Source organism: Mustela nigripes, chromosome 14 (assembly GCF_022355385.1).
Source record: "Mustela nigripes isolate SB6536 chromosome 14, MUSNIG.SB6536, whole genome shotgun sequence".
NCBI lineage: Eukaryota > Metazoa > Chordata > Mammalia > Carnivora > Mustelidae > Mustela > Mustela nigripes.
Window position 1 is genome coordinate 18,451,003 of NC_081570.1, and position 18,506 is coordinate 18,469,508.

General features: G+C 43.5%; 1 protein-coding gene across 1 annotated transcript in view; it reads left to right on the forward strand.

Moving 5' to 3' along the window:
* The window catches only part of MACO1 (macoilin 1), a 62,984-nt gene that overhangs the window by 32,575 nt on the left and 11,903 nt on the right, over positions 1 to 18,506 (forward strand). The window contains exons 7-8 of the mRNA XM_059376699.1: positions 15,911 to 16,069; positions 17,385 to 17,567. Of these exons, the coding sequence (XP_059232682.1) occupies positions 15,911 to 16,069; positions 17,385 to 17,567 (342 nt within the window). The remainder of the gene's footprint in view (positions 1 to 15,910; positions 16,070 to 17,384; positions 17,568 to 18,506) is intronic.

Sequence of the window (18,506 nt, forward strand, 5' to 3'; positions counted from 1 at the left end):
TAGTATTGTGTTTTAGCAGGGTGTCATGTGTTTGTGACTCCTGTCTAGTTTAAGCTGGTGGGTTCCATTAAGCACAATGTCAGTGCTCTTCATTCCACTTTCTAGCCCAAATAAACCTTCTGTTTGCATTTACGATTTTTAGGTTTAGCTTAAAAAAGGAGACAAAAGTAGCCAAAGCTAAAAACAGCCAGTTTCCCCCTTTGACTGGACTTGCTGGTGGCACAGACTGCCCAAGTGTGGTATAACTAGCAGTTCACAGTCTTTTGTATTTCTGAATTTAATCTTTTCTTTCAAATACTATCATTTGAGATTGTTGTATAGCCTCTGACTTATATAAACCTCTGGGGCGTGGTCTTGCTCTTTAGGGAAAAACAACAGAAAACAGGTTTTTTGTTGTTGTTGTTGTTTTTTAAGATTTTATTTGTTTGAGAGATAGAGAGCAGGAACGGGCAGAGAGGGGCAGAGTGAGAGGCAGACTCCCCAGCAAGCAGGGAGGTCAACTCGAGACTCGATCCCAGGATTCTGGAATCACGACCTGAGCCCAAGGCAGGGGCTTAAGCAACTGAGCCACCCAGGTACACTGACAAGAAGAGACAATGTACAGTACTTCTTATTTTTCATTTCCCCACATTTCAAGATGTCCATGCACAACTAAAAATTATATATCCTTTGAAAAGAAAGGGCCATATTTTTGGATACTGATATTTAATATAAAGTCCATGGATTTACTAGGACTTGGTGTAAATAACTAAAAAAGACCCATGTAAAGAGAGAATCCAGGAAACTCTTATTTTTTCATCTTAGAAAAGCTTTTCAAAGCAATAAGGAAAATTAGGGGCAGATGCTATACACCAGAAGAACAAAGAGGCATCAGTTCTTACAGCTGCCCATCTTTCCTGTCCCTTGCAGGAAGCTTTGCAGGTACTTGCCCATCTCAGGGTTAGGAGTAAGCAGGGCTGGCTCCTAGCTCCAGGGGCAAAGAAGGGCAAGGAACTTGCTGGTGCCATGCTGAAGCAGAAGGCGGGGAAGAGGTTCAGTACATGGAACCCGAGATTGTTGGCACAAAGCGAGAATACAGGCCAACCCGACTGTGGGGAAGAAACAAGACAGAGCAGTCAGTTCAGGAGGTAGAGCCTATGAGCAATCTATGGAACAGGTGCCCCAGGGGAGATGGCATTTTTATGGACTATTCCAGCCCTCCCCCAAGTCCTGAAGAGTCCTAAGTGGGGAATCACATTGGTGTGGAGGGGAAAGTGTACAAAGGATTCTCTTGAAAGATGGAAACCCATCTTAAAAAAAGATAATGGAAAGACTCCAAGATTGATTATTAAAGGGGAGGAAGTAGCAAAATATTATATATTACAAAATACGGGTGGATGTAGTTCTCAAGTACACAGAAAATTATTTGAAATAGTACGTACCAGATGGTCAGTTGTAGTTGATGATAGGGGATATTTACTTCCTGTACGGTCCATTTCTATGTAGTGTGAATTTTTACACAGGCTTGTTATGTCCATAATGGAGTGTAAGCTCAGTGAGGTCAGGGACCTCCTTTTCTCTTATCTACCATGGTAGACAGAGCAGATAGTCAATAAATACTTGTTGAGTGAGTATTAGCTTTGTGCAGGGAAAATATTAGAAAGAGGGGGAGAAAACGATGAGCATCAGTAAGTACAGTGCAGTGTGGTTCAAAGTGGAGTTGTGCGCTCAGAGAGGCTTTTGACGTGAGAAAAGCTAAATGTTCCATCAGACCAGGTCAAGCACAAACATCCAGTGTCCTACTATTTGTTGCTCTGGACTAGGTTGTTAACAGTCTTATTTCTAAAAAATAGAATGCTTTCTACTCTAAGCCCCTTTCCTTGGTATTTCCTAGGAAGTTTTGAAATTTAGTACTCTATCAGTACTCTTCTCTTTTTAAAAAACTTATTTTTTATTATTTTTGAGTGTTTTATTATGGGGGGGATGTTGGGAGGGCAGAAGGAGAGTGAGAGCGGAATCTCAAGCAGGCTCCCCACTGACCACAGAGCCCTACACAGGCTCTGACATCATGATCTGAGCCAAAATCAAGAGTCAGACTCTTACCCAACTGAGCCACCCAGGCACCCAGTACCGTTTTCTAAGGCTGTGCAGGAGGTCCAAGAATGTCTGGAACTTACAAGGGACAAAGAGAGAAAACTCCTCCAAGGAACTGCTCTCAGAAAAAAGCCATTTGCTCTGGCATTGGGTTGATTGTGGTGCTTCGGGGCCAGGGAATCTTAGCACAACACACACCGCGGCCAAGAACTTGGAGGACAACATCTCAGTTTGCTTGTCTTACTCATCTCTCCTGGTGAGTCTCGCCCTCTCTCTTCCCACCCCGCAGCCCTGGGCATTCTCCTTGTCCCCGTGGTAGTTGGAGAGGAAGCTCAGATCCCACAGTTCTGCTCCAAGGCAGTTCCCAGGTTAGAAAGGGTGTTGACTGCTTATGTATCATTTCTGGTGCGAGAGGGAGAATGGTCCATTTGATTGTTCTCTTTTGCCTTTGAATACAGTTTGCTGTGTGTCAGAAATAGTTTGCATGAGAAAATCTGATCTTGGGGGCCAGGGATCAGGCTTTGGGGGTTTACCCTGGCCGCTTTCCCAGCGAGTGCTGGCTGCCGGGCTGCTGCAGGTGCACTGAGAAACTGACATGGAGTGGTCTTACTCTTAGCTGAAATTTTAGAGTGCAGATTATGAAAACCGGACAGTGAGAGGTTCTAACTAAATTAAACATGTTGGAAATAGCTGCTGTCAAATTATCTGGAAGTTATTAAGTGCAAAAAAGAAGTTGTAGAGCCATCGTTCTATTTAGTAAGTTTAGCGTGTTTGTTTTCTGTCTCTGTGGGAAAATGTTTTTGATTCATGTTTGTGTAGCATTGCCTCCAAGCAGGCATGATTTATCACCATTTCTGCCACGCTCCCAGTATTTACGGAACCTGTAGGGTTTTACTTGGTTAGTTTTGTTTATGTTAATTCATAATATAGTCTGAGTTTATATTAACCATTACAGTGATTTAAAACTATAATATTCTGAGATATAAATGTGGTAATAGAAGCATGATAATTTTATACTTAAACCAGGCTAGGTTGTGACTTGAAAACCAGTTTTTGAGAAACAAGGTATCAATGAATTTAAGGCAGTGGTTTACCTAATATCTTCATATCCAGGTGATCAAAGAAGATAATTATATTGTATGGATAAATTATAAAGTACACAAATTATTTGGGGCAGGGAGTCCACGTTAGGAACATTTTTATGTTGAGTACTGAGCGTTTATTCTAACAAAACAGGGATTTCTAGTTAGGCAGTTGGAAAGTTTCCTCCCTAGAATTTAGAAGGAACTACTGTAAAACTCTGTGTCAGATTCTGAGTCAGTGCCCCTGCTGGCACATGATGAATTGAGATTTCCAACTAAGGGGATTAGGGGTGGATTCCCTGAAGGGGATGTGCTCCGAGGAAAAGGAACTATATTCTTTAAATGTTACTCACGCTATCATTTAGAAACCAGCCGTTTGGATCCTTTGACAGCTAGCGTGGGCATTCAGTCTTTGCAAATCTCTGAGACCTTTTTCTTAGCCAACCAGGACTCTCAGGACTAGAACAAGTTTTAGTTTCTCTTTTATGGGAAGAATGACAGCTCTTCTGTCTCCTAAGGTACATGTCGCCTCTCTGGGTGGCGTGTTGTTAACAGGTTGGACAAAGAAACACAGAATAATGAACTGGAAAAGACTGTTGCCCTTATTACTCCCTCCTCTCAACCCCCACCCTAGAGCTGGTGTTAGAGACTAACTCCTGCAGGAGCAGGACAGGGCACAGGCACGAGGCGGGCAGGCCAGGGGTGCCATCATTTCCAGTCACTTCTGCACGTGGCCCCTGGGAGTCTGGGAGCACATACCCTTCCAGTGGGACAGCCAGTCGTCACCATGGAGAATGGCTGGCCTAGTGGTGCTAAGTCTTCTGAGATTTTGAAGAGATGCCAAAGATAGATATCTATGTCAAATCTCCCAGTTATAAAGTTGAGGAGGGTCAAACAAAACATGTTTCTGGGCCAGACTGACTGACCAGTTTGGAAGCTCTGCACCTGACCTTCCTGTTATTCTTGTATTTTGTTCCCTCCTACCCCCTGGCCCCACCAATCAAAACTTGACTCCTAGAAGGACTTTTCTATTAGGAAATATCTGGTAAATCCCATGAACTAATCTGCTGTGTATTATTAATGGGAGCTTTTTGCCTTCTCCTTTCCTTTAGTTCATGGCATTCCTGGAAAACATGCACCTGTGGATGAGGTCCCCTACCCTGGTCAGAGACCACTCCCTATCTAGTTGAATGCACACACCTGACTGTGAGACTTTCAGAGCACATACAAGGAGAAAGGACAGGAAGCCGTGTGATGAGAAGGGTGGTTTGGGTGTCTGGTATTCCTCAAGCCATACAGTACGGAGAGCAGCTTAGCCCTCCTGTGCCTAGGACTGGTGACTTCTTCCACACCAAGATGTTCCTCTGCTGTGTTCTTGGAACATAAAATACACCAAAGTTCGGGACCTAGATGCTGGCTTTTCCGACTTCACAGGCCAGCTGGTTTAGAATCTGACCTCCCAGCACCATCCCTTATGATGTGTATATGCCATGAAGCCTGATGTCAGAGCGATGCCTGCTCTCCCCTTTGCAGAGGGAGCCAAACCAGGGCAATAGATTGTAGCTCTGGAGTCTAGATTTAGAAAAACTTTTTTTTTTTTTAAAGATTTTATTTTTTTTATTTGACAGACAGAGATCACAAGTAGGCAGAGAGGCAGGCAGAGAGGGAGGGGGAAGCAGGCTCCCCGCTGAGCAGAGAGCCCAATTCGGGGCTTGATCCCAGGACCCTGGGACCATGACCCGAGCCGAAGGCAGAGGCTTAATCCACTGAGCCACCCAGGCACCCTGAAAAACTATTATTTTGATAGGAACTGATGAATAAGAAGTAGTTGATATAGATTCAGGAAGTGAGGCATTCTCTATTCCAGAAGGTTAAATTCCCCCTTTTCTGGAGTGACCTAAAAAGTTTATAAAGTAAAAGAGTTGGACTTTCCCTAAGGCTTTCAGGTTATTCTGAAACTGACCAATGACATGGACAAATCCAAGAGTAATAGTGAACATTGAAAAGCCATAGAAAGCAGATTAACAGCCTCTTCTTTTGCTTTTTTTTAAAAAGTTTTTATTTAAATTCCAGTTAGTTAACATACAGTGTAGTATTAGTTTCAGGTGTACAGCAAAGCGATTAAACACATCCATGCAGGACCCGATACTCATCATGATTAGTGCACTCCTTGTCTCCATCACCTATTCGGCCCATCCCCCCATCCCCCTTCCCCCTGGTAACCAGCAGTTCTCTTTAGTTAAGAGTCTGATTCTTGGTTTGTCCCTTTCTCATCCCCCAACTTTGCTCATTTGTTTTGTTTCTTAAATTCCGCATATGAGTGAAATCATTTGGTATATGTCCTCTGATTTATTTTGCTTAGCATGGTATTTTTTTACTCCATCCATGTGGTTGCAGATGGCAAGATTTCATTCTTTTTGTGGCTGAGTAATATTCCATTGGGGATATTATAATCACATTCATCAATCCATTCATCAATCGGTGGACACATGGGGTGTTTCCATAATTTGGCTATTGTAGATGATGCTGCTGTAAACATCAGGATGCGTGTATCCCTTTGAATTAGTATTTTTTTGTTCTTTGGGTGAATACCTAGTAGTGCAGTTGCTGGGTCATAGGGTAGTTCCAAATTTAACTTTTGAGAACCTCCATACTGTTCTCCAGAGTGGCTACACCAGTTTGTCTTCCCACCAACAGTGCAAGAGGGTTCTCCTTTCTCTACCTCCTTGCCAACTGCTGGTTGTTTCTTGTATTGTTGATTTTAGCCATTCTTATAGGTAGGAGGTGATATGTCATTATAGCCTTGTCTTTTAAAATAACTTGTCTCCCAATTATAAAATAATAAAATGTTAAAAAATTTTTCTATATATTGATTATATCCAATATTTTAACATCTTAATTTTATTTTCATTGTTCCAAGATTCATTGTTTATGCACCACACCCATGAAATACATGCCCTCCTTAATACCCACCACCAGGCTCACCCAACCCCCAGCCCCCTCCTCCTCTCCATAACCCTCACTTTGTTTCTCAGAGTCCACAGTCTCTCATAGTTTGTCTCCCCCTGATTTACCCCCATTCACTTTTCCTTTCCTTCTCATAACATGGAGGGTATTAGGAGAAGGATTATATCCAATTTTGAAGATCAAGAAGAGATAGTCACTATCTTATTATATATCCTGCCAGTCTTTTTTCTCTCGCACAGTCTTTTTACAGATGGAGCTCATACTATGTGTAATGTTTTATTTATTTATTTATTTATTTTAAATTTATTAACATATATTATTTGCTTTAGAGGTACAGGTCTGTGAATCATGAGTCTTACACAGTTCATACCACTCACCATAGTACATACCCTCCCCAATGTACATCACCCAACCAGCCTATCCTTCCTCCCCCACCTCCCAGCAACCCTGCTCATTTCCTAAGATTAAGAGTCTTTTACAGTTTGTCTCCCTCCCTGGTCCCATCTTGTTTCATTTTTTTCCCTTCCCTTCCTCCCACGTCCCCCTGCCCTGCCTCTTAAATTCCTCATATCAGAGAGATCATATGATAATTGTCTTTCTCTGATTGACTTATTTCGCTCAGCATAATACCCTCTAGTTCCTTCCATGTCGTTGCAAATGGCAAGATTTCATTTTTTGATGGCTGTGTAATATTCCATTACACACACACACACACACACACACACACATTTTTTTACCCATAATGTTTTGTAACTTGTCTTTTTCACTGACTGTATCATGAGCATTCTCCTATGTCATCAAATATTCTTCCTTATTGGTTTTTTAATGGTTGTCTGTCAGTCAGACACATGAATATACAATTAGCCAGTCATCTGTTGAATATTTAAGTGTCTCTGATTTCTTTCTTATTAGAAATAATGCAGCAACAAGCACACTGTTACATAAGTCTTTGTGTGTGTCTCTCTAGGTCCCTAATGAGTGTCAGGGAGTGGGGCACTGCATCAACAGATAAAAATATTTTAAAGACTTTTGATACAAATGATCAAATCTGACCACATCCTTTAAGAACCTTATTAAAAATATTAGTCCTAGCACTCACAGCTTTATTTTTTAAGGATCTGAAGAAGTCAGTTTCCCTATATGACCATATGTGAATGCCTCTCGGATTCCTTTTCTCTTGTTGCGTTCTTGATGAAATGTGTTTACCATTTGTGTTTGACAGATTAGGGAGCAGAGACATAAGTTACTTTGTCATATGTTTTTTTTTTTTTTAAGATTTTATTTATTTGACAACAGAGAGAGAGGTCACAAGTACGCAGAGAGGCAGGCAGAGAGAGAGGGGGAAGCAGGCTCCCTACCAAGCAGAGAGCCCAATGCGGGGCTTGATCCCAGGACCCTGGGATCATGACCTGAGCCGAAGGCAGAGGCTTAACCCACTGAGCCACCCAGGCCCCCCTGTCATATGGTTTTACTTGGTAATCATCAAGCTTTTGCTTATTTTTTGATACTTGTGCCTAGTAAGCAATTGTAGTGACCACAGTGAGACCTGAGGCAGCTTTGTTTCACTGTTTCCAAAGATGTGGTCTATAGAACATGCTGGAACAGCTTCAGGTTAGTGTACGCCTTATTGGAGATGAAATGCATTTGGGTTTTTATGTGCATGTCCCATGCTGTCCTTCCTGCCAGTGAGAATGCCCTGGAAAGGGGAGGGGAGGGAGTTGGTGGAGAGGATAAATACTATTTCTTCTGGGGACAGAGCTTTAATGCATGAGCTCAGTGTTCTGCATAGACAACTGTGTGGTCCTAAACAAGTCTTGTCTTGTATAATTAATGTATACCAGGGGATCTCCTAATGGAATTAGGTCCTTACCAAGATGAAACAGTTGCTTTTCATTCATTCTTTTCATGTTCACCTGCCTTCTTGAAAAGCAGACATCCATTTGCCCCTGTCTCCTGTAGCCACTATTAAACTAAGAATCGGGTGGTCTGCTGTAGGTAGACCTGACCCTGTTCTTAGCACTGGGGAGATGGACAAAGAGTGAGGGTTAGAGACAGAGGCCTGTAAGGATTGGAAGAAACTTCAGAAGTACAGTCCCAGCTTCTAATTTTGTAGCACAGTCCTTGGCTTCAAAGAATGTATAGTGTTTGTAAAAATAAGATACATACACAGGAAAAGATTAAAAACCAAAACAAATTTAAAAACAGCCCAGGGCAGTGGTTTAGTGCCAAACAAGAAGCACCAACAGTAAGGGCTTTCAGATTTCAGAGGGAGACAAAACTTTGAGCCCTGGAGATCAGCACCTGATGGTGGAGAGTTTGTTTAGTTTTTGTTTTTCTTTTTTAACTGGGCCTTGAAGAGTGTAGTTCGAAAATTGGAGGCCATTCTTCCCCCACAGGGTGGTCTAATTAAAGGCAGAAGATGTCTGGAAACAAGGAGTAGGTAATTTTGGCTGGTGCGACGGTTTGTTAGAAGCATCCATCTTTCAGTTATTTGGCTGTATAATTTGGAGATGATCTCCGAAGCCCCTTTTCTTATAGAGCACGCAGGGTTATAAGTTTTTTTTTTTTTTCAAGATTTAATTTATTTACTTATTTGAGAGAGAGAGAGAGAGAACAGAGGAAGAGTAAGAGGGAGAAGCCGACTCATCGCTGAGCAGAGAGCCCGATATAGAACTCTATCCCAGGACCCTGGGATCTTGACCTGAGCCAAAGGCAGACAGACGCTTAACCAACTGAACCACCCAGGTGTCCGAGGTTGTATTTTTTTTTTTTTTAATTGAAGTAGAGCTGAATCACTATGTATTACATAGTGATTCAACAATTATATACATTATGAAATGCTGACTGTGGTAAGTGTATTGTGATATTATTGATTCTATCCCTTATGCTATACTTTCTATCCCCCGGACTTATTTATTTTATGACTGGAAGCATATACCTCTTAATCCCCTCCACCTATTTCATCCTTTCTCTCCCCTTTGGCAACCACCAGTTTGTTCTCTATATTAAGAGTCTGTTTCTCTCTGTTTTGTTTGTTCGTTTTTTTTAGATTCCACATATAAGTGCAATCATATAGTATTTGTCTTTGTCTGGCTTATTTCACTTAGCATAATATCTTCTGGTATTAGACCAGTATTATTGGTATTAGACCAATAACATGGTCTATCCATGTTGTTGCGAATGGCAAGATTTCATTCTTTTTTTTTTTTTTTTAATGGCCGGTCGGTGTTCCATTGTGTATATATACACCATATACCTTTACGTTTTATCTCTCGGTAGACATTTAGGATGCTTCCATATCTCGGCTATTGTAAATAGCACTGCAGTAAACATAGGGTGCATATGTCTTTTCAATTAGTGTTTTCGTTTTGTTCGGATAAATACTCGAAGTGGAATTACTGGATCCTATGGTACTTCTGTGGTTAGTGTTTTGAGGAGCCTCCATCCTGTTTTCCGGAGCGGCTGCACCAGTTCACGCTCCCAGCCACAGTGCCTAAGCGTTCCCTGTTCTCCACGTCCTTGCTGATGCTTGTTACTTCCAGTTCTGTGTTGTCTTGCAGAGCCATAGCCTCTCTGTCACTAGCTCTTTAGGGTTCAGAGATAACCAGCAGAGCGGAGGCTCCTCGCCTTTCTGATGGGGTCAGACCAGCAGCCCTAGAAACTACACTTCGGTGGTTTTCTGGAGTGGGTATAGAGTGTGACTCATTGCGGATCTGGGGAACCTAGTCATCCCTAGGTGAAGTCCTGGCTGAAAAAAAGCTCTCCTTTTCTGCAGGACTTACTTCCTAGGGAAATTTACTGCCCCCAAAGCCTTCTAGTTCTCTGAGCTCATAAAGCCTCAGGATTTCTAAAACCCTGAAGTTATTGGCAATACCCATTGGAGACTTTTACACCTTCAGTGAAGTCACAGTACTGTGGGCTGTAATTCCAGTAATTCACAGAAGATAAGGATTACAGACATTTAGACACAAGTATCTCCCTACCTTTTCAGATACTTAAAACAATACCCCTTTCAACTAAAAACTGACACTTGAATACTGTACTTTGTTTTACTACCAGGCGTATGTACTTCAAGATACTCAGAGATATTTTTCCTCCTTAGCCCGCCTGGAAGGCTACTGTTTAAGCCTCATTCTTCTGGTCAGCTAGGAGATCACCCCTTATTAAAATGTAACGTGGGGCGCCTGGGTGGCTCAGTGGGTTAAGCCGCTGTCTTCGGCTCAGGTCATGATCTCAGGGTCCTGGGATCGAGTCCCGCATCGGGCTCTCTGCTTGGCAGGGAGCCTGCTTCCTCCTCTCTCTCTCTGCCTGCCTCTGTGCCTCTATGCCTACTTGTGATCTCTGTCAAATAAATAAATAAAATCTTTAAAAAAAAAAAATAAATAAAATGTAACGTAATGTAAATGTAAAATAATTATCAGACAGTCATATGACAATGTACTCTCTTTGGGTGGGATGAGGGAGAAGGTGAGCTAGGGTTCGGGTTTGGAGCAATTAAGAGGGATCCTCACCTTGGCCAGTAATTGGGCTTTGAAGGCCGCCTGCCTGAGTAAGGGCTGCTCCAACCGAGCCCACCTCCTGCTGTGACTGAGCCAGTCTGGGGGTCAGAGGTCACTTCACAGGTTACAAGTTGGGTGCTGTCTTTTTTTTTTTTTTTTCCTAAAATTTTATTTATTTGACAGACAGAGATCACAAGTAGGTAGAGAGGCAGGCAGAGAGAGAGGAGGAAGCAGGCTCCCTACTGAACAGAGAGCCTGATGGAGGGCTTGATCCCAGGACCCTGAGATCATAAGCTGAGCCGAAGACAGAGGCTTTAACCCACTGAGCCACCCAGGTGCTCCTGGGTGCTGTCTTTTAAAATTATTAATAAAAGTGACTTGGAAAGGTGTCTGGACCTAATAGGTAACATTTTGGGTTGGTTAGAACCTTGGGTTGTCTAATTAGGCACCAGTGGGCATGTTTGTTAGGCACTCGGACTCCAGCTTTGCCAGGGGCCCTGTCTGCATCCCAAGTGGTAACAGCATTGGGCAAACTTTGCGAAGGTGCACACTGGGGCCACGGGAGTTGGGCAAGCAGGAAGTGCATTGACTTCCTGCCTGAGCCTTACCAAAGTTTGTCAAGATCTCTCTGGCCCAATTTCTTTTCTTTCCTTTTCTTTTTTTGGGGATGAGATTGCACTTCTTCTGGAGTAAAGTTCCCTTTTATATCTTAATCTTTTGTGTAGGGAAGAGAGTAGGATTTAGGTCTGATAAAAATGGTCTGAGCTTGTGGATGCGTTTGCTTTCCCCCTTCCTTTTTTATTTACAGAAATCTGCCTCATTTTCTTCCTGACCACTTGCTTCTCATTCAGATTACAGCTATTGACATTTTAATAATATCACATGAATACATTTGAAGATTTTGCATTAACCTCTAACACCATTTAATCAGTACTTCTTGGTGCTTCACACCAATAAATTATATAGCTGCATTTTATCTAGGAAGTATTGACCTTCAGCACCAAAGGGTTAAGTATACCATTAAGACAAGTAGTAGTTATTGGTCTAATAAATGTCCCTGGCACTTTGTCTTGGTTCAGTTCAAGTTCCTAATTCACATAATTCTTTTTTAAAACTTGTGTACATTTTTCTGTTGAGCATATGCAAAAATTGAAATATATCTTAGAGAATAGGATTGTATAGTGCATCCATACAGTGGAATATTATGCAGCAATTAAATCGCTTATGAAAATTTTCTGGGGGCGCCTGGTTGGCTCAGTCAGTAGTAGGGCAAGCGGCTCTTGATCTGAGTCCTGAGTTCAAGCCCCACATTGGGCATGGAGCCTACTTAAGAAAACAAAACAAAACAATCTTTGCCAGACTTAAAACAAAACCAAAAACAGAACAGAATAATTTCTGATGATGTGGAACGGTGCGGACGAGATGCAGACTGCATATATGGTACTGTCACATCAACATTAAAAAATACTGACGTGTATGAAGAAAGAGAAAGAAGACACGTGCAGGACAGAAGCATACCAAAGGTGAAGTGAGTGCTTCTGTCTGGTTGAGAGGATTAAGAATTGCTGACATTTTTATTCTGTATTTTTACTTTTCTGTTGTATGCAGTGTTTAGCCTGGACTCCGCGTCACTTTTGCAATGAAAAATAGATCTAGGGGTGCCTGGGTGGCTCAGTGGGTTAAGCCTCTGCCTTCAGCTCAGGTCATGTTCTCAGGGTTCTCACTGGGCTCTCTGCTCAGCAGGGAGCCTGCTTCCCCTTCTCTCTCTGCCTGCCTCTCTGCCTGCTTGTGATCTCTCTCTCTCTCTCTCTGTCAAATAAATAAATACAATCTTAAAAAAAAAATAGATCTAATAAGGGATTATAAATCATTTTACCACCTACCTCAGTTAAGATTTAAAATGTAGTCTGCTGGGTTAAATTAACATGCGAGGTTAAATTAATGCTTTTTCTGAGAGACCATATATAATGGCCCCTTATATGTTTTAAAAATTCCTGAGAGTTTTCCATTTAGCACTCAAAAGTTATCTTGTGTGTCACCAAGCGGTGTTTCCCCCAGTCTCTTCAACTGGGAATGCTGGTGTTCGCTCACAGGTCTGCCGCAGCTGTTTGGAGAACAGTAATTCCGAGTCTTACAAAATTGGTGGCAGTTTTGAAAATCCTGAAGCAATTTAATTTTACTTCTCTGTTTTGTGAAATTAAGTTATTTTATTTTAAAAATAAACTTTTTATTTGAACTATAACACACATTCACCAAAGGGCACAAACCTTGGGAATTTTCCTAACCCTGGTAACCACATCGTTCCATTTTTGTTGTATTGTCTTTGACAAAAATCTCACAATTCTACATAAGAAAAAAAAATATATATATATTTTAGATTTTTGTTTATTTATTTGACAGACAGAGATTACAAGTAGGCAGAGAGGCAGGCAGAGAGAGGAGGAAGCAGGCTCCCCACGGAGCAGAGAGCCCTATGTGGGGCTTGATCCCAGGACTCTGGGATCATGACCTGAGCTGAAGGCAGAGGCTTTAACCCACTGAGCCTCCCAGGCACCCCAGAAAATATATTTTTGTTTAGGGTTCGGTGGTCTCCAGAAGTTACACTCAAAGTATTTTGTATTTTTTTTTGTTCTCGTAAGTGCATTAAGTCTTTGAGTTTTTACCTTTCTCAAGGAGCTCTAAATTTTCATTCAGAATATTGTCATTATCCTTAGTTCAGGGTAGGAAAATGGGCCCTTAGAGATTAAAGGTGCAAAATAATAACTGCAAAATTATTGCCATCTAGCCTCTGCAGATCTCATTCCCATCTGTGACAGTGCTTTGCCCCAGTGGGCTGGTTGTGTGGAACTTGATTCCTGGGCCTCTGCATATGATACAGCTTAGGTTGCTAATCTGAAGAAGCAGATCAGCAGCCGGCTGTAAGTGTGTCAGGCCTAGAAACCCTAGCCTGAGCCGGGAGGAACTCTAGAGGTCATTAGCCTACAATGGGGAAACTGAGTCCTGGAAGGTTACATGCCTTGCCCAGGGTCACGGACTTGGCATCAGAACTGAATCTAGAATCCTGGTCCTAAACCCCATGCTAAGCCCTTATTCTCTTCTTGAAACTCACCCTTTCTACTAGAAATGCAATCCTCAGACTGAAACCGACTTCTCCAGAAAGACGAATAACCTAACACGTTTTTCAACCCATCTTCTTAATGGGGATAACCTGACAGCATCGACCTGTTTTGGAAGATATCCCTTGGGTTACTTCGGGTGAACGAGGGATGGTGTGGGGATGATATAAATGCCAGTCTGTAATTGTTCAGAGCACTTCTGGGAGCACATTCAACTGGGATAACCCTGGCTAAAGGGAAAGTGTGGCGTGATGTTGACTTGTGACCCTTCCCTGGGGAGTGAGCTATGTCAGGAGACGAGGCCGTGCTTCTGGAAAACCAGGTCTCTCATCTGTTCCTGTACACTGGACAGGGAGACAGGCTACGATGCCTGGGAAAGGACCATCAATGTGTTACGACTTTCTGTTTTTGAGATCTTGTTTCAGTTGACTAAAGGTAGATGGGTAAATAAAGCCGCTCTTTGGTTTCCCAAGGGAGGCCAGGCAACATATATTTAGTAAGTGTTGTTCACTGTGGTGGGCCCTGGGGACTTGGTGCTTAATAAAACATGTCTGTAAGGGCTTACATCTGTGGTGCTGGCAGTTCCAAGGAGAGGTCACACTGCCCGCCAGAAATCTCGGTTCTGCTGGTATTTTGGATTTGCGACATGCATAAGGGTCTCTTCAGAGCAAACTGACTTTTGCCTGCGTTTTCGTTTGTCAGAAAGCATAGCTCCTCAGGCCACCAGCCGCCATCCTTGGCCTGACCTTCAGTGTTCCCCACAGTCCCATCCTCCAGACCCATTCTACCCCTTCTCACTCTGTTCCCAGAGTACACGGTTTCCTCAGAGGCCAGACTGATTGTTCCGTCCCCAAATATCTATGGCTTTTGAGCTTTTGAGCATGTTTTCCCCTTGTTTAGAGTGGCCCCTCCTCCCCTTCTTCAAATCCTGCCCAGCCTTCCAGGCCCAACCTAATTCCCATCTTCTCTTGTCAGAACTCCTGTGGCACTTCTCGTCCATCCCCGGCTATGGAGGACATGGCCACGGCTCAGCCTGCTGGAGAAGAGGGTGGGCTCTGGGGCCCGTGTCACCTGGGGCTGGAGCCTTTCCCCAGTCTAGCCCTCTTCATCTGTAAGAGTGGGAATAACAAACTTTTAGCCTACGGTTGTGCTGACTAAATGAGTTCATACCAGTAAAGCCTGTGGAACAAACAGTGTATAGCACCTAAGTTCTCATTAAGTACTAGTTGTTACTCTTTCTCACGTGTATTTAATCCAGCTTCCTTGTGCTGCTGTCTCACCACTAAAAATCGTCACTTGTTGGCCTCTAGTGACATTACAAAGCCCTCTGATGAAGAGAGTCTGGGTTTTATACTTTCTGTTGACTCTCTTCAGGCCCACCTGCGCATGTGATAGCTCCCCAAAATGTGTCACTTAAAATAAAGCTGTTACTATACTAAGAGAAAACAGATGGAACAGAGGTTAAGGAGCTGGAGAGAAAAGATGGGCTTCAGCTCACAGGTAGAATTCTCTTACGATTCTCAGAGCGCGTCATTGGTTCCTGTTCACACTGTTGTTGAGCTGAATAAGCTCCTCTGTCACAGTCACTGGAAGTGTGAACATCATGTAGCAAGGATGCTAGCAATTTCAGAGGTTGCCTGAGAAACTCTTGTTCTCTGGGCCCAAGGTGGAAGGGAATCTGAGAGGGTAAATTCTGGTGTATCAGAATCATCTCAGAGCCAGTGGGGCATGAGCTGACCGTTACTGATACATCTCCCTTCCGGGGATTTGGGGGGGGCAGGGGGGCATAGGAAATTCACTGTGTGTGTGTGTGTGTGTGTGTGTTGGGGGACCCAAGCCTTCAGCTACCCTCTCTCTGCCTTCCCTTCCTCCTTTATTGGCAGCTCAGGAATTCACAAGCACCTGGGTGTCCGTGCTCCCCGCATGCGGAGCAAACAGGTTACTCTCTGGCCATGGGAAGGGGTAGGGGCTGGGGCAGAAGGAAGCACACAGTGAAAAGCCAGTTGCAGACAGGAGTCTGGCTGCTGGCAGGAGCTGCCCCGGGGGGTCTAATGCCACTGCCCGCCACCCCCCAACCCAATCCCAGGAAGTCTGGGACGTCACCCAGGGTCTCCCGCAGAGCCCTGTGGGTGCCCTTTCCCTGATGAAAATGCCACATTTCTCCTTCTCCTAGGCTGGAACAAGACATTAAAAAGTTAAAGGCTGACCTGCAGGCCAGCAGACAAGTGGAACAGGAGCTCCGCAGTCAGATCAGCTCCCTGTCCAGCACCGAGCGGGGGATCCGCTCCGAAATGGGCCAGCTCCGGCAGGAGAACGAGCTGCTGCAGAACAAGTACGTGCACCCGGAGGCCTCAGTCGCCACCAGGCGGTTTCACTGTTCCTGTGGTTCCAGGGGTTGGAGTAAAAGAGGTGTGATGACAAGAGGACCTGGTCGTAGGGGTGTTAAATGAAATATTTAAAATATTTAACGTAGTACCAGATACTCAGCATGTTACAAAACCTACGAAAACTTGTTTCATCCCAACAGCACAGTTTACTAATGTTACTGTTCTTTCTTTTCATTTAATAAGTTCTTCTCTTAGTTTAAAATAGTCATTGAGCTTCTGTGATACTATAAGTAAAATTGACAGAAGTTGTTCTGCTACGATTTGAAAATCCTGCTCCTTTGAATGAAAGTTTCCAGAGGAACAGACTCTATTTACTTTGATATCTGGGACCCAAAAAATGACCCTGAATTTTTATTTTATTTAAAAAGAGGCAAGCAAAAAACCAGCTCTTCTGTTTGAATTTGTTTATACTTCCCATTGATTCAATCCTGGAATTACTTCTTGACTCAGTATTGATCTGCCCCCCCCCCTTTTTTAATCTTTCGGCAGTGTGTGCCTGGGGTAATGATTACTATCATAGGCTCTGGGCTTCTTCCATTGATAGAGGAGTCCTTCGACATTCTGGAGGAACATAACTCAAAGCCAGAGGCTTATAAGCACGTAACTTCTCCATTGCTTCTGACCCATATACGTGAAGGCTCTCGCCTGACGCTGATACACTGAGATGAACTCACCTTGTACTGATGTGGAATGCTGGGTGTGGGAGTAGGCACGGAAGGGAGTACGGCTGAAATCTCTTTGTGAAATTAAGCACCCTCTGACTAACTCCAGGGTCTGTTTTGGGATACTTGGAGAAGACCGCTCACAGCTGGAAAAGGAAAGGCTGCAGCAGGGCCACAGCATAACTACATTCAGGCCAAAAAAAAAAAAAAAACCACCTTCCCTCTTCCACCCTTTACCTCGGCTTTCATGGGGCTGGTTCCATTGGTAGTTCTTTGATCAATGAAAATTCTCTCAAGGTGCTTTGGGGCACAACTAGAATTAGTGGTACAGCAGTCTTTCCCTCTGATAGAAACTTGTTTTATCCCTTTTTCTGGAGTGCCTTCTGTAGATCGCTTCCCATAGTAGGGCAAAGGCTGGGTCTTATTCTGTATCTTGTTAGGCTGCTCTTGTTGAAGAATAACGACAATGTGTTTTTCTCCGGGCACTCTGGAAGCTGACTTTTATGATTTGCTGTTCAAAAGAGGAGCCACGTTTCCCCAGAGTTTCTAGTGGGCATTTCTAACAATGAAACTCTGTATGATAATCGTTTCCATATAGATTACATAACGCTGTGCAAATGAAGCAAAAAGACAAACAAAATATCAGCCAGTTGGAGAAAAAGCTAAAAGCTGAGCAGGAAGCCCGAAGTTTTGTAGAAAAGCAATTAATGGAGGAGAAAAAGAGGAAGAAGTTGGAAGAAGCTACTGCTGCCCGGGCCGTTGCATTTGCTGCCGCGTCTAGGTATGTCCATGATGCCCCCCTCCCCACCCCCACCCTTCATCCCCGCTCCCTCCACAACCAACACCCCTTAACCCCCCCCACCTCCCTACTCTGCATCGGAGGTGGATGAGGTGTTCTGCCTCTGCCTTGCACCAAGACCGGCATGAGAGTATGAGGCCTCAGGCGGGGTTGAAATAGAACCATCAGGCAATGAGAGGTTGCCACCAAGTGTTATTTCCTGACTAGCTAAGCCCCATCTGTGCAACTTGCGTGGTCTTGTAACAGCTTCATCCCTCAGCGACCTCATCTAGGAAGCGGGATGAGGGCGGCACCATGCCTCTCACACCCAGGAGGCTAAGTGCTGCTCATCAAAGGGTTTCTGGTCACTTTCTGTGTGGCCATCAACTTCTAAACACTGGGAGAGACTCCAGTCTGGATTGTCATTCCCTTTCTGTGTCGTTACTCTCTACTCTCAGGTGTATGTGTTTCTGAAGTTTTTATCTTAAGATAGAAGAAAGGAAAATCTTGGTTGCCTAAGTCCTTTTTACTGACTGACTGCTCCCATCTTGGTTGGGTATCAGCAAACTGTCACATGAGCTGGAAAAGATGGGGAAAAAACCCAAAACATAAGTCACTGTTAGATGCCATTGAATTTGTGGAGTGTTGGGAATTGGGCATTACTTCTGTTCTATTGAAAAGTATGCAAGTATTTCCAGAAACTGAATTCCAGCAAGGAGGGAAGATCCTTAAGAGCCTTTTGGCATTGTGGGGGGGAGGGGTGCTTCTATTTCACTTTAGGGATTTTTTCTTTTTTTTTTTGACTAGTGAAGTCCACCCGTGTGGTGGGGGGTCAGTTATGGGCTTACAGTTGGCGAGTGAGGGTACATTATTATTGATCTCATTTTGTAAAAAAGATTTTATTCATTTATTTGACACAGAGAGAGAGAGATCACAAGTAGA